General features: G+C 49.4%; 1 protein-coding gene across 7 annotated transcripts in view; it reads left to right on the top strand.

Moving 5' to 3' along the window:
* The first annotated feature begins 5,981 nt into the window (after positions 1 to 5,981).
* Bcl11a (BAF chromatin remodeling complex subunit BCL11A) overlaps positions 5,982 to 15,774 on the top strand; it is a 97,914-nt gene continuing 88,121 nt past the window's right edge. Inside the window, exons 1-3 of one of the 7 annotated variants that reach the window (XM_041669076.1) lie at positions 5,982 to 6,091; positions 6,660 to 6,901; positions 13,660 to 13,989. In XM_041669076.1, coding sequence (XP_041525010.1) covers positions 6,847 to 6,901; positions 13,660 to 13,989 — 385 coding nt within the window. In that variant the 5' untranslated portion in view covers positions 5,982 to 6,091; positions 6,660 to 6,846. Of the gene's footprint in view, positions 6,092 to 6,188; positions 6,248 to 6,356; positions 6,902 to 9,090; positions 9,189 to 13,659; positions 13,990 to 15,774 lie in introns of those variants that run through there. The other 6 variants (XM_041669077.1, XM_041669073.1, XM_041669075.1 and 3 more) reach the window with 6 other exon arrangements.

Raw genomic sequence — 15,774 nt, 5'->3', positions numbered from 1 at the left:
GGGTGCTGGGAATTGAACCCAGGTCCTCTGAAAGAGCAGTTAGTACTCTTAACTGCTGAGCCATCTCTCCAAGCCCTCTTTTTTTTTTTTCTTATTTTGTTTTTATATTTCGAGAGAGGATTTCTCTTTGTCGTCCTGGCTGTCCTGGAACTTGCTTTGTTCCAGGCTGACTGTGAACTCAGAGATCTGCTTGCCTCTGCCTTCTGAGTGCTGGGATTATAGGTGTGCCCCACCATTGCTTGGTACCTCTGTGTATATATCTGGTGTGACAATATACCTGGTATATAGTCTTATTTTTTTTCTGTGTGTGGATAAATGGATAGGTACACACACATACAAATATGCACACAAGCCCCGTTATATACACATACACTAACACAATAAAATAATAAAAACTTACAAGAATAGCAGAGATCTTGTCCAAATAAAGGACTAACTGCCTATAAAATTCCCTTTCAGACAGTGAAGTCATAGCTAGAAGTTGGCAGTAAGACCATCTGAAACTACTAAAAATCATTTTTGCAATGGAGAGAGGGAGAGGGAGAGAGAGAGAGAAAAGAGAGAGAGAGAGATAGAGAGAGAGAGAGAGAGATCCAAAACCTTCCACAGCTGAGTTATTTTGCCTTTTATAAAACAACTTCACATCTGGACTGATAACTTGAATTCCACCCAGTGCCATTTAAACAGCCCAAGTTATAAACCTCTTAAACTTGGGGTTTATAATAGAAACACTGACAGACCCTTAACTATAGTGCCTCATAGTAATGAAAGCACAACTATTTCATTACAGCAGTGTCTGGCGAGGCTGCTATAATTAAGAGTCTGTCAGCGTTTCCATTATAAACCCAAATTTTAAGAGGTTTTTAACTCACATTGTTTTAAATCACACTGGGCTGAAACTTGCTGTACGAAATGTCAGGCCAGATGTGTGTGTGTGTGTGTGTGTGTGCCCGTGCGTGTGTGTATGCATTGCTTTTCCTTTTGTTTACAAAAGGGAATGAAGAAAAGCGGAAGAAAAAAGGAAGCAAATAGGTGAAAGCTGTTTTAAAGTTTGGTTGTGAAAAACCGCATTGACAAAATAGTTTCCTTTTAGCAGGACAAGATTTGTGGGGAGAGGGTAGAGAATAGAGTCCAACCTGTATCTTTGCTTTTTTCCTGGAGTAGATTGGTATTTATCCAAAAAGCATTGTTAAAGGAAAAATGTATCATTGCATCCTGGGTTCTTGAAACTGGCCAGTTTGGAAGCTTGTTACAACGGAAGCTGCTGGAGCAATGCACATATTGCCTTCTATTGTTAACTGTTCAGCTGCTAGATGTTTGGGGTGATCTTCTGAGCTGTCCCTGGTAGGAATGACTTTAAGGCTTAAATGAACTCTCACTGTAGGACTGCCTCACCAAAGCCCTATTGGTTTTTGGGGAAATTAATATAGTTTGGGTGGTTAGGAATTGGTTTTATGGGTATGGTAAGAGGATTTGTAGTTGGTTAGTTCATTGACTCAAAGGCAGTTTATTGAGCATTTACTGTGTCCTGAGTATTGTAGCAAGAATCCCTAATACACTACAGTCAGTGGACATACAGCCTTGTACCTATGTGTCTTTTATGCAAAAGCTGGGATGTTAAATTAAGACCTTCACTCAGGATTGTTCTAACCAGAACGTCTTGTCTATTGAGATGAGTCCCTTAACTGTGACGATTGCTCCTCTTTCTCATGCATGATTGACTGAACACACAGCAGCCTGGTCCAGGGCCAGACCCACCCTTTCCTTTTCTCTTAGATAGGTGCATCAGGATGTATGAAGCAACCTGCCAGCCCCTCAGAAATCCAGGCAGCCACTGGAGAAAGACGTCAGACTGATGGATCTCTCAGGATGGGGGAAGCTGTGTCTTCCAAGCCCACCCCAGAGGAAGAGTTAAGCCTTTGAGGAAGGGGCAGCACTGTCTACTCTTGGGAGCCTCCTTAGGTCCAGGCATCAGGTCAGTTAGGCAGCAGGGGCAAAGCCTCTCCCTCACTCCTCTACTCAAACACAGCCTCGGCTCCTCGGAATGCATTGTCTAACAAACAGCAATGGGGCTAGCAGCCCCCTCTCCACAGTCCCAGAGTTGAAACCTGTGCTGAATGCAGGGTCCTAGCTGAAAGATGACTGCCCCTTTTCTATTTTCTGGTCTGTCAATTAGGTAACAACAACAACAAAAATAGATAAATAAAAAATAAATAAAAAAGAAGGAAAAAGGATGAATAAAAAGCAAGATGGGACGGATTGCATTTTAATCATTCAGTTATTCATTTATTTATTTTTGTCTATAAAAGTGTTTCACCCTAAAGGCAGACAGTGAATATTTTAATCTTGTAGTTTTCATCGAGACAGACTTTTTAACTCTTGGTTCTCCAGTTCGCAGCGAGTCCCCCGTGTCAGGGGATGCTCACAGAGGGCTGGGGTTATAGTAAGCCTCCCTCTCGAGCTGTTTGTTGACCACATGCACGTTCAGAGCCCTGAAGCTAAAAGCACTTTACACCATAAAATAAAAGCACTGTCTTTTTTTCTAAAAGGTTACGTCTGGAGGCCACGCGGCTCATACTTCATACCGAAAACTACTGAAAGGACCATGAAACCCTCTGTGATTTACACCCTCTCTCTGCATTAGGGTATAGATCTACTCGACTCTAAAAATACGGTGGGTTCCTAACCGACGTGAATATATGTGCATTATTTCAGAAAGTCTGTTAGAAAACTTGTCAACACATTATAAAGCATAAACCAGGACTTGGCTATTAAGTACGGAGATCAGAGGCAGAATATATACTGCAGGAAGTATGGGGAGGCTCCTCCGCCGGCAAGATAAAAGGGGGTGGGGAGGGAAAAGGAGGGGTCGTCTGCTGGCCTAGGGTTTAGGCACTGTCGTCACTACAGGTTTGGGAAAGAGCCCACCGAGGACTCTCAAACCAAGCAGCAAGGGTTCTACAACCCCAACGAAGTTAAACTGAACGGCTAGAAAATAATTCTATCGTTGTCATAATTTACTACTTTCTAAAAGCCACTTCTGGAAAGGTAAAAACACTTATTGTGTACCCAAGTGTGCACATTTAAAGTGACCTTTCACCCCGCTCCACAACACCACCTGCATCATTAATCAATACTTATGTAATATTTTCAAATCTCGTAGAACGCCACGTTTTTACTTCTTTAAACACTCATATACACTTCCCCTCCCCCACCTTCGGGCGCTGGAGTGAACATTCAGCAGCCAGGAGGGAGGGGCATCATCGGTACCCGCGAGCACTAGGGACCCAGAGGGGGGCCGGCTAGGACAGATCAAATGCCGACGCAGAGCCCTGGTTTTCTGAGCTGGGTGAAATCTGGTTGGGGGGGGAGGGGCGGTAGCGGATGGCAGGTCCCATTTCACTCTGGGCATTTTATGATGGAGAAATTAAATATATGTTAATCGTGGAAACGTTGCCGCTTTACCTCTGCACTGGCACCCAGGGCAAGCAGCTGCAACTGGCTTTTTAATGTATGTCTTCAGATGTGGCTTCCGAAGGAACCCCCCGGAATCTGAAACAAGTGCAATAACACAGCAGACCTACTTGTAACTAAGTGCTTAATTTCCTATGATTTTTTTTTAAAAAAGAAAATCAATAAAAATGGTGCCAGTTATTTATTGGAAATAACCACAGATAGTGGCCCTGATAGGGTGCCGGTTTTAGAGAGCACACGATTGTGTAATGAATTGTAATTCAGAAGACTGTTAAATGTGAACCACAGAACCTTTCAGAGGTAATAAAGTCATTACTTTTTACACTACAGCCAAGCCAGAAAAGCTTTATACACACCGTTATATATAAATCACACATATACAGTATATATTTCTACAGCACAATTTGTCCATGTATCTGTCTCCTTTCTGTACAGACTTTTATGGATGAGAACAAGATTCAAATCTGCCCAACCGGTCTTGAACGAGCCTGGCTTACTATTGTTACCTACAGGGGCATTTATTTATTTATTTATTTTCCCGAGGCCTCCAGGTTGAACTTTCATTCTCAGCCTACCTACCCTCCAGAGGTCCACCTCGGAGTCCTGCCTCCCCTGGCACCCCCCCCCCCCGCCCCCGCAGCGGCATTCTCTTGGTGATTCTAAGGCTGGTTTAACAAGCAAAAAAATCGAGGAAGAGGTGCTGGCCAGCTCTGAAGAACTCAGTGAAAAGGGGAAACGGTGTCCTGCAGTTAAAGCAATAAAGTCTTCCTGCTCCTCAAACAGACTGCGAGATCTCCCCCCCCCCCAAGGAAAACCAGCTAGAGGGAAACAACCCTCCCTCCCCACCCCAGTCTAAGCCACAGCTTTTCTAACGTCGGGCATCAAAACCTGTGTTTCTTCCTCTAAGGGGCCCGAAGCTTCGCCGAATCAGGCAAGCCATTTTCTAATAGGTTTGAAAGTTTCCTAAGACACAGGAATAAACAGCCACAAGCCCGTGAGGCTGGGAGGTGGGCGAGCGCATGCAAGCCCAGGGCCCTGCCTTAAAACAATACAATCCCCCGCCGGGTGGGTGAATTTACGGAAACGACACCTCTCGGAGGAGGGGTGCAGGGACGCTGGGTGCAGCCGCTGGAGGAGAGCGGAGGAAGGCTCCTGGCTCTGTAGAGACTCACAGATGTCCACCTGCAGCTCGGGTCTCCACCCTGCGCCCTCCGCGCCTCCCGGGACTCCTGTCCATCCCCCGCCCCCGCCCGGGCGCTGCTAGATTTGGACTCGGAGAGCGATCTCCCTGGCTGCGTCGGCGTCGGCGGCGACTGCGGCGGCTGCAGGGTGGTGCAGGCAGGCTGGGAGGCTGGGAGGCGGGAGACGCCAGGGGACTTTGCAGCACGTTTCTGAATAAACTTTCCAATCGCAGGGGGTGCTGTTGCTGTACATTTTACGTAAAACTGAAAGTATCCCACGCCAGAGTGAAGCCCGCTTTTTGACAGCAGCAGCGCGCGCGCGTGTGTGCATTAAAGAGACAGGGGTTTATTTCCAACAGGTCTTTCCTAATTTCCAGGGGAGGGCTGCAGAGAGGACAGAGGGGGCTTTGGGTTCCCGAGTGTGCGCGGTGGCTGCTGGCGCCTGGGCAGCACGGGCGCCTGGGCAGCACGGCCGTGACCCGAGGGCCTCACCACCGTGGCCTCCCGGCTGCTGCTGGTAGCCAGTTTCATTCCTTTTCCCATTTTCTCTTTCCTCAAGTAACAGCTAAGGAACAATTGTGTTCTGTCCGTAAGAAACATTTTCATTCCCTTTGCTCAGTGCTTTTACATTTGCCCCGGTGTGGGAGGGGGTGTGTCCCTCCTTGGAATCAGGCTCGAGGACCTCCCGCAGCGACGGGAGCAGGTTCCTAGAGACCGGGAATCTTGGGGCTACCCGAGCTTTGTCCTCAGACCAGCGACTGCTCAGGGGTGGACGCCTGGGTGCCTCGAGCCCCGGCCCCGGGTGCTCCCCTCTGGGGACTGAACGCACCCAGAATCGGGCTTCTCGGTCTTTGTATCTCGGCCTCTCTTTCTGCGACCCTTGGGAGCTGGGGACTCAGGGTTTCTGTGTGTGGCATTCAGACCCGAACGCTAGTTGGGTCGCTCAGATCCCGAGTCCCTGACTTGGCCTTGGGGGCGCGCTCTCGGCCCTTGAGCCCAGGCCTGCGCCGCCAGCCTCGCCCCAACCCCCTCTCTCCAGGCAGCTTCTGCTCCCTCAGACCCGGGAGCTGGCCTTCCGGACCGCCGACCCTCCAAACTTGGGCTAGATTTCGCTCTCCCGCGCGCTCCCTCCCGCCTCCCCTCGCCCGCTGCCGAGCTCTAACTTGGAGGCTCAGCTCTCAACTTCGGGTGATTTTTTTTTTTTCTTTCCTAGCTTTCCTTAGGCAAAGTTTCCCGAACGCTGCCGCGGGCTCGGGGCTTGCACTCCGGCCCTGGGCGTCCGCTGGAGGGGAGGGGAAGTGGGTGTGCGCATGGAGGAGGGTGTCCGGGACCCACTCTACCTGGTTTCCCTCCGCCCTCGCCTCCCGGGCTCTGGGTTGCAGCGTCCTGGAGCACTCTTGCTCCCCCCACCCCAATAATTTTTTATTTTAGGGTCGGTGAGTGTGTGTGTGTGTGTGTGTGTGTGTGTGTGGAGGGGGGAGTGGAGCAGGGCGCAAGTCTTGCTCCCCCCCCCCCCACTCCTCCCTCCCACCCCGCCGCCCCTTTCTTCTCTCCCGGCCACGCCACCGCCGCGACGCTCGCTGCGGCCACTGGTGAGCCAGCCACCCCAGAGCCCCCTCCCCTCCGCCCGCCCCTCCCCCAGGGGCCGCGTCTGGCGTCTGCGGAGCCCCCCGCCCCGCACCTCCCCCGCCCCGCACTGGCCATTGGCTTGTCCTGGTCTCTTTTTCATGTCCAGCCCCTGATGTGTGTCCATTGGTGTGAGCTTCCCCTTCCCTCCTCCCCTTCTCTCCTGCTCGCCCTGCCCATGTTTTGTGTGTCTCTGTCCATCCAGACTCCTGACGTTCAAGTTCGCAGGGACGTCACGTCCGCACTTGAACTTGCGGCTCAGGGGGGCTTTTGCCATTTTTTTCATCTCTCTCTCTCTCTCTCTCTCTCCCTCTCTCTCTCTCTTCTCTCTCTCTCTCTCTCTCTCTCTCTCTCTTTTTTTTGCTTAAAAAAAAAAAGCCATGACGGCTCTCCCACAATTCATCTTCCCTGCGCCATCTTTGTATTATTTCTAATTTATTTTGGATGTCAAAAGGCACTGATGAAGATATTTTCTCTGGAGTCTCCTTCTTTCTAACCCGGCTCTCCCGATGTGAACCGAGCCGTCGTCCGCACGCCGCCGCCGCCGCCCGCCCCGCAGCCCACCATGTCTCGCCGCAAGCAAGGCAAACCCCAGCACTTAAGCAAACGGGAATTCTCGCGTAAGTAACCCAATAATAGTAATAATAATTATTAATCACGAGGGCGCGCAGGACGCTAAGTAAGAGTGAGGTTGAGAGAGGGGTGTGTGCGTGCATTAAAAAAAATTCAGGTGAAAACCCTTCGTTAGTCTGGGTAAAAAGAGATTAAAGGGGAAAAAGCCCCACATCCCCTCTCGAACGAGAACCGTGTGTGCACTTTAGAGACTGCACGCACCTTTAAATTTTATAAACAATTGACTCCTCCTCTTTCCTTCTCTCCGCCGCTTTATTTCTTCTTTCAAAGAGGAATGCAATGATTTCTACTCCAGTTTTGCAAAAATAATGAACAATGCTAAGGATGCGAACAACTCACATGCAAACCTGGGGGTGGGAGCTGGAAGGAAAGGGGGGTTGCTTCCACTTCACTATAGGAAAACGGAGGGGGGAGGGAGGGCGTCAAGTCTAAAAAACAATTCCTGGGGAGAAAAGAGGTGAGACTGGCCTTAGGACACCAATGTGTACACGGTCAAGTGTGCAGTGGGAGGAAAAGTAGTCACCCCCACAATTGTACGAAAGTGGGACTGTAGAAGGGGGTCCCCCGGCGCTTCTCAGGCAGCCTAGTCCGGAGAGAGGGGCTGCAGCGCCTGGGAGAGCCGGGTGACCGGGAAGGACCAGAGTCGCGCCCGGCGCTGCCGTCTTTTGTTCCGGCCGGAGGTGGGTGTTTGTCCCGCCGCCTTTTGTGCGGGCTCCTCGCGCTTGCCCTCCTGCGCCGCCACCGCCGCCGAAGGGCAGAAGCAAGGGCCGAGTGAGGAGGCGGCCGGGGGCACGCGGTAGAGGGAGGGAGGGCGCACTAGCCGCCGCCGGCCGGTTGCCGTTGCCCGCCCCTCCTGGCTGAGCCCTGGAGGAGGCGAGGCGAAGACGCGTTAAAAAAAAAAAATTAAGTAACGCAAAAGAATGTACAATTCTTGCCCCCCAAAAGAAACTAAATGTTCCGCCTGTCGTATTTTTCATCGCTTTCCTGGGATTTGTTCACAACCCCCCACCTCTTCAGAAATTCCACAATCTTTAATAGAGAAAAAAGAAAAGAAAATAGAAAAAATATTCCTAATACCCCTTCCCCAAAACCCCATCAAGTTGCAAACTTAGAGCGCCGGCGGCGTGGAGAGGGAGCGAGGAACTCCCTCCTCTTACTATTTTTTGGAAGATTTTCAAAAAAAGTGGAAGTGGATTTTGATTGGGAAAAATCTCGTGTCTGAATGTTTACAAGCACCGCGTGTGCGGGAGCCTCCTGCCAACAAACAGACAGAGGACCGAGCGCGCCGCGGCAGCCCCGGAGCAGGCGGCCGCAGCGCCTGGGCCTCGCCCGACCTCGCCGCGCCCCAGTCTGGAGTCGGGTTCGCCCACCCGGCGCTCGCCGCCCACCCGCCAGGCACCGCGGCAGGCCACGCTGCGACTCCGCCAGCCCGGCCTGCGCTCCGGTCCGCCCCTAGCACAATGCCCAGCTCTCACTCCGACCTCCCAGACAGCGAAAGCTGCTGGGTGAAACTCGGTTTTGCAAAACATTTTTATTTTGCCAAGCAACTGGAAAGGCGAATTCTGATAGTCCCCCTCCACTCCACCCGGGGTACTCTTAGATTCCTCTTGTTCTTAACTCTAGACGGCCGGGAGGTTACCACGTGCTTTCCCTGCCCCCCTCCCAATCTAGCCAGTAGTCTTTTTGGACCAAAGCAGTTGCCTGGCTAGGTTGAGGAGGGGGGCGAGGCAGGAAAGAAATGTGTTGAGTATGCATTTTGGGGGTGCAGGGTCCCCGAAATCAGCGAGACCCACCTTTGGATTCTTGCCCTATACCCTGGGCCTGTCTTGCTCCGGGCTTTCTGTGAGCTTATGTAAGAGTGCTAGCGGCTGTGGTGATTATCTCCACCTGAAGGTGTGCTTAGGCGGGTGGTGGGCACTTAAGAAAGTTTGAGTCCTGTAAGGAAAGGCATGGAGCGCCCCCACCCCCCATCAAATCCTCCTTTCATTTATGACTCTTAATTTTTAACCAAAGCTTGAAGGACCCCCTTCCCATGTTCTCTTCTGCTTTTGTTGAGGGAGGGGTGCTCATTGGGAATTGCTTTCCCCCCCCTCTGGGCCCAGGAACTTGTCACACACTTCGGAAGCTCCCCCGCCCTGGCACGTTGCGGGGCCCTCCCTCTCCCCACCCCCGCGCATCTCTCCCTCGCCGCTCTCCCCCGCCCCCACTCCCACCGGCCGCGCCGGATACAGAGCAGACGCGGCGCGCGACGGTGTGAAGTTACAGCCCGGCCAGGTACCGGCGGGAAGGAAGGGCAGTGTTCGCAGGACTCGGGAAAGCCGGGACTTTGGGACATTCGGAAGGATGCTATGGGGGCGCAAGGGACAGTCTGGGAGGCTCAGTCCGAACTGCTCAGTACTAACTCTCCTCCCACTTGGGTCCCTTGTGGGACTCTGCAGACTGGGAGGGTTAATCTCTGCTGTCCCGGGGAGGGACACTAGACTAGGAGGCCAGTTGAAGGGGTCTGGCAGGGATCACTTCTTTGATTTTTCTGGGTGCTCAGAGGGCAGGAACCTCCCGGTTCCTATGACACCCCCAGCCCCCCTCCCCGTCCTCAGCTACGTGGACTGAATGAGCCATTTGGTCGCTAGGAGGCAGAACAAGATCAAGAAAAGCTCCGCGAACTTGAACCTGTACCAGAGCCTCCCCCCCCCCACCCCCTGCCCGGCGTTTCTCGGCGGGGGAGGGACGAGCGTTGAGAGAGTGGGGGTGGGGGGCAACTAACGGTTAGGCAGAATTCCCTTTCTCCACCCCCCATTACCCTTTAGGTCTTTGTTCTTCATTTTGACTTTAAAAAAATGCTTTTGGCTAGGGTAGTGGAGAAGCGCCGGGGCGCGCAGCCGACACCCCCACGTGCAAGGAGACCCGGCAACTCCACACTTCGGGGTCCTTTCAGGGAAGGCATTTTTGGTCTCGAGGAAGTGGGAGAGCGCTCTCGAGCTTAGAGGCCTGACTGAAAGCAGGGATATGGCAAGTTTGCCCTTGGCCTCTAGGTTCACTTTTTTCCACCCCCAGCCCCGCTCAGAGCGCAGGTTTCGGCGTCCACCGCAGTCTTACCGGACGGCTTGGCAACCCGACGCTCCCCCTCCCCGCCTCCTGCAGCTCTCGCCTGGAAGCCTGAAATCACAACAATAGTAATAGTTATCATCATAATGATGCGGGCTAGCAGCGTCATTAATAATGAATAACCGCGGTCGCCGCCTGGCGCGCACACGGTGCCCGGAATTACGGGCGAAACACATTTGCACAGATCTTCCAAAGTAAAAGTGTTAGCCTGTGCACACAGAATGAATTTCAGGACCCGCTCTCGGGGTGTGCGCTATGAAGCCAAGACTTGATCAGGTTTTCCAGCTCAGTTTTCCAAACCTTACTTCCTTTTCACCAACTAGTGGGTTCAGGGAGCCGGCGCTCGGCGGTAGCTCGGCTGGATGGGCGTGGAGGCAGCAGCCGAGTCCCCGGGCCACCCGTCGCCTCCAAGCTGGGACTGCGGGTCGCTGCTGCACGTGTTCGCTGTGCGCGCGGCCTGAGCCTGCAGCCAGGAAGGAGGCTGCTCGCTTTGTGCCGGGGAACCCGGGCGCCCAACTTCACTTTCTAAGCGGCCTACTCCCTCAGGGCCCCGGCCCCCGGCCTGAAGCCCTTGGCTTTGCTTTTGTTTCTTTGCTTTGCCTCTCTAATTTTTCAGCCTCGGTTTGCTTTATCGTGTTAAGAAAAGCCTCCTGGAAAGCAAACTTGAAGACACAGCTCCCATTTCCCCCTCCCCCTTCCCCAGCAGTCCTGATTTCCTAGCCTTCTCTCAACATTTCTTATAAGGATTTTGACCCCTTCTTTTAAATTTTGCAACGGGGCTGGGGGAAGGAGAAGAGAAATAAATACAAATATATAAATATATCTCGGTCTGCTGTCTCTGGGAGACTGAGACCGTCCAGTCTATCTTGTAGAAAGCAGAAGCATTTCATTTTGTCTTCCTCCCCTTGTAGAGAGAATTCGCGGCTAATTATTGTGATTATTTCTCCACTCCCTTCCACTTCAATCGAGGACTCCCCGCTTTGTACCGAGTTAGGCCCGAGCTTAGAAAGGGTGGTATTGTAGGAGAGAATTAGGATGGAGTTGAATTGAAGGGAGGGGGTAAAATGGCTGAGGTTAGGAATGTTTTTAGGGAATGAGGAATTTGCATTAAAATACAGAGAAATTATCTGATGCCCAGAAAGGAAATGTTGATTGCCACTGAGAGAGGATGTCAATGCAAATCAGTAGGCTGCAGTAAGAGAATTGTATTTTCATATTTTCTTTGTGCCCCATTTGGTCCGATTTTTAAAAATGCAGCAGCAATAATAAAAAACACGTTTTGATATTTGTCTGAACATTGCTAGCCAAATGTTTTTCAGGGAAACCGATGTTAAATGTATTTCATACATTAGGATATAATTCTTGTTAATTAGCAATAATTTACGTTAAGAGCATAGAAAATGTTGAGGTTACAGGTTTTATATCTGTACATTTGATCATCTTGTTATTTTCAAGAACTTTGCCTCCTATAAAATTAATTAGGTGAGATGTGGAGGTGTAATCAGCAACCTGTGAATTACCTCTTCATTTCCTGGTTCTGATTGTAAATCAGTTCAGTCACTACGTTTAGAAGACTTTAACCAAGTCTGTTTGGTACCGAATTACCTTTAACTGTTTGATATCTAAGAGACTATCCCCTTTGCTCCTAATACTCTTCCTAGATTCTGAAGTCCTTCAGGCCCTGGGAATAAAAATAACAGCAACAAAAACAAAACCCCAAGTGAATCCTGATGATAGGATTTGCAAAAATGTTTTACCTTTAATAGAACAATTTTTCCCCCTGAGCCTTTCAGTCTCTCAACCCCAGAACTTGCAGCTAAACAACGCCAGCCAAAAGGGCCACAGTTGCCAGTGTTCATTTGAAATACTTAATTCAAGCAGCAGAGCTCCTGGGTCAGGACTTCCCCCTCCTGACTTGGTCAAAATGAAAGCAAATGTGAGAGGAATGACTGAGGTCGCAATGCAGAGCGGTTTCCTTCGCCTCCTTCATCTGGGAAGCATACTTTCGTGCTCTGTGTTTGTCTTTTGATCAGGATGTTGGGCAAAGAAACATTTAAGTGCTTGCTTTGCCGTCTTCATTCGTAGGGAGATAACCTTCATATTCTCGTGATGACCTTATGTTAAATTAGGAGGCGCAGCGAATGCGAGCAGTGATGGCATGTCCTACTTGAGACAGGTGCGGCTTCGGCAGGACGCTCGCAGTACTATTTCACCCAGCACATTAGGGAGTTACTCCAGATCTTCCCCTCAGCATCTAGCCTGGGTAGGGTTGAAATAAATTTAACCTGAGTTCACTGGATTTTTGCACTTTATCAAAATCTGTTCCAATATTCTACACTCAAATTAAAATCTATTTTTTGATTCTCTGTGGCTTTAAGTTCATTAAATGTGAAATTGGCAGCTTGCTAAAGAAGGTCAGACTGATTAACTGTTTAAGACTTGTACGTTGTCTGCTTTGCTTTATTAACTGGCAGCATCTTGGACATGTTTTGTATTTTGTGATTTTTTTTTTTTTTACATTTTAGTATTTTAAGATGGTGTAAGCAAGATTTCCCAGCTCCCCTTTTTCCACTTGCAAGGTTAAAAAAAAAAAAGATAGAAGCTGCTCAGATAGATGCTGGAGTTGTAAAGTTTTTTAAAAAAAGGCAGATAGGAAAGAAAGCCACGTATATCTACCTTGTTATAACACTGGCTGGTGATTGTGAGTGCAGAAATATCCCGTAATGAAGCGTTTGGAGCCCGTTCAGAAAATTAGTCAACTTTGACTACATTAGGTGAAACACCTCAACTCAGAAGAAAGGATGCCCAGCCTTCTGACGTGTGAGCTTGGGAGTCCACTCTGATTTTTATGTCATGGATGCCACCAAGTACCAACATGTTTAGAATATTTCAGACATTCTTTTCTGCAGATTGGAAAAAAAAAAACCCCGACTAATTGGCTTATTTTCTTAAGTACTCAAGACTGTCCCATTTAGTGAATGTGTCTGAGAAGTGCCAGTGAATCTGATATTCCTTTGATTTCGTGGAGTAGCTGAGGATGAGGACAGAAAGATCTTGGCGGTGTGAGACTCACTGCCTTGTGATGGCTAGTTAGGTGGATGAAGTCACTTCCTCAGGGCTGCAGTGTGAGGGTGGCGGAGTCCTGGGTGGCGTAGCAGCCTTCTCTGCTGTGAGGCCACGCATGCACAGCTGGTGCGCATACCCACTAAGGGTGTGTGGGCTCATTCACCTCTTCTAGTCTTGGGCCTAAGAGTTAACTTACTGTACGGAGGGGAAGCAAATTTGGTTTCAGTTCACGTTTTAAATGTAATTGTTATTTAAGTTCTCTTTATATTGTGTTAACTATTAAGTCAGACTCTTCTCAAAAAAATTTACAGTGTGTGTGTTCTCTAGAGTTATTCAAGTCAGAGGGATTTCATTTAGACCATGATGGCCACCCTCATTGATGAATTAACTTGGTTATTGATAACCCTCCACATCATATGTTGCCTATCACACTTTTTGGGGGGGTGTTAGATGGAGGTTGCTGCCCACCCCTATCTTCGTGTGGTGAGGTGGGGGTGGGGTTGAGCATGTATGTGCTCCCTTTCCTCTCCACACTGGCTCTCTAAGAATTGTGCTTTTGTTTCTTCAACTACAGCCGAACCTCTTGAAGCCATTCTTACAGATGATGAACCAGACCACGGCCCGTTGGGAGCTCCAGAAGGGGACCATGACCTCCTCACCTGTGGGCAGTGCCAGATGAACTTCCCATTGGGGGACATTCTTATTTTTATCGAGCACAAACGGAAACAATGCAATGGCAGCCTCTGCTTAGAAAAAGCTGTGGATAAGCCACCTTCCCCTTCACCAATCGAGATGAAAAAGGCATCCAATCCTGTGGAGGTTGGCATCCAGGTCACACCAGAGGATGACGATTGTCTATCAACGTCATCTAGAGGAATTTGCCCCAAACAGGAACACATAGCAGGTAATTGAGAAGCAAGGAGAAAAGCTGTTTGCATGCTTTCTTTTTCGTTTGCAGAGGTGTTGTAGGAGCAGGAAGGCATGCTCAGGGGCCGTCTGTATTTCTCCATGTGACTGTCCATGGAAGTCTTGTTAAAAATCATCATTCCTGTTGCTTCCGTCCAGACTGCTGGAAATAATGTTTTCCCCACCTTACTGAGTCAGATGTAGGTGGGAAAGTGCCACACACTTGACATCCTCTGCCTGCTTCTGACAGTACCAGGTCTCTCTTCTTCCCCTTGCTTGCCTTTTTATTTTAATGTGTTGGACCTTACTACTCCTGCCTCAGTTTCCAGTGTCCACTTGTGGGCTGGTGATGTATATAAAAGGCAAGGTAGCCATATAGGCATTGCGGTTGAGCCAATGGCTTGTCTGAAGGTTTGGAAGGAGTTAACTGAGTTCCAGGGCTAGCCTTGGATCCATACTGGCTGTCAGCCTGTATGGGGCTGTAATTAAACACAGCCCCGTCGTGGGATGACACGGTGACCTTGACTTTAAGATGCCATTTTCGACTGGCCAGGCCAGAGTAGAGAGGGCAGTTGCTGAAGCGCACAGACATGCTTACTCGAAAAGTTTAAGGGCATGTTGGAAATTTCAAAAGGTTGGTTTGACAGGAATGGCTGCTCCCTGCAGCCTGCCTCCTCAGCTCAGTGATAAATGCTTCTCAGTGCTCTCTCTTGTCTCTGATGTGGTTTTGACAGATGTATCTTGATTTTGTTTGTGGTTTACACAACCACATGTCATCCTTACAAATGTCCAGTACCGGCTCCCCTGTTTCTTCTCTAGCCTAATGCAAAAATTTTCTTGAAAAAAAAATGCATGCACATATTCAATAGCTCCTTCTCTCTCTCTCTCTCTCTCTCTCTCTCTCTCTCTCTCTCTGTTAATTTTACCAAGGAGGTAGCTAGGTGTGTGGGTTTCTCAGCAGCTCCAGGGAAATGGAATTAAAAGCTAACAGAGGGACTTTAATTCCCTGCCCTAGTGGTAAACAGCAACACTAGGTAGTGGCTCTTAAAACCCTGTTTGCTTTAGCACATCAGACAAAGCAAAAGCAGATTCTGTGGTGACAGGCCTGCCACATCTGGGAGACAATCTCTTTCTGCATTGCTTCCACCCTACAAAAGCAGGCCTGCTCATTTTTGGAAAGGCAGCGTAGATAGTCACAGGGCTTTTGGAACTTGTCTCTGAAATGGTTGGACCATAATAGGTCAGTGATCTGGAGGGGATTAAATGGCGTATCACCCTCACCCTCTACAGCCACCACCCCCCAAGTCTGGAATATGATCATTAAGATCAAGTGTGGCATTTTTTAATCTTTATTCTTTCTTCTTCTTTTTTTTTTAATGCTTTCTGCAATAATACTCAGGTATTTTCCTTTTAGTGAAGTAAGGACTCTGCTGCCAGAAAAGCTGCTTGTGTAGAGTGTTTTTCTAGACGCTACCACATTGAGCTTCCGAGACACGGAGGTTAAGATTTTTATCCCCCCCTCCCGTAGGATGTAGCAATGACCGTTTCCATGTGCTGGCTTGTGACTGGAAGGAAAATGCACAGAAGTGTAAGGCATGATTAATGAAGCAAGAGCAGGCGGAAGGGGATTTGTCGTCTTTGGAGATCCAAAGCCTTGCTAAATCACCAAATATGGAGGAAGGCTTGTGTGATGTAACATCGTATTTACATATCGAGCTGCTCGTTTAAAAGACAAAACACAGTGTCTGTCAGGCAGGAATTAAAACCACACTGTATTCCTGAA

The sequence above is a fragment of the Microtus oregoni genome, unplaced genomic scaffold, assembly GCF_018167655.1.
Source record: "Microtus oregoni isolate MIOR12 unplaced genomic scaffold, Mior012 000019F_ref0000042, whole genome shotgun sequence".
Lineage (NCBI taxonomy): Eukaryota > Metazoa > Chordata > Mammalia > Rodentia > Cricetidae > Microtus > Microtus oregoni.
The sequence above is the reverse complement of the archived record's forward strand: the minus strand, read 5'-3'. Positions and strand labels throughout refer to the sequence as shown.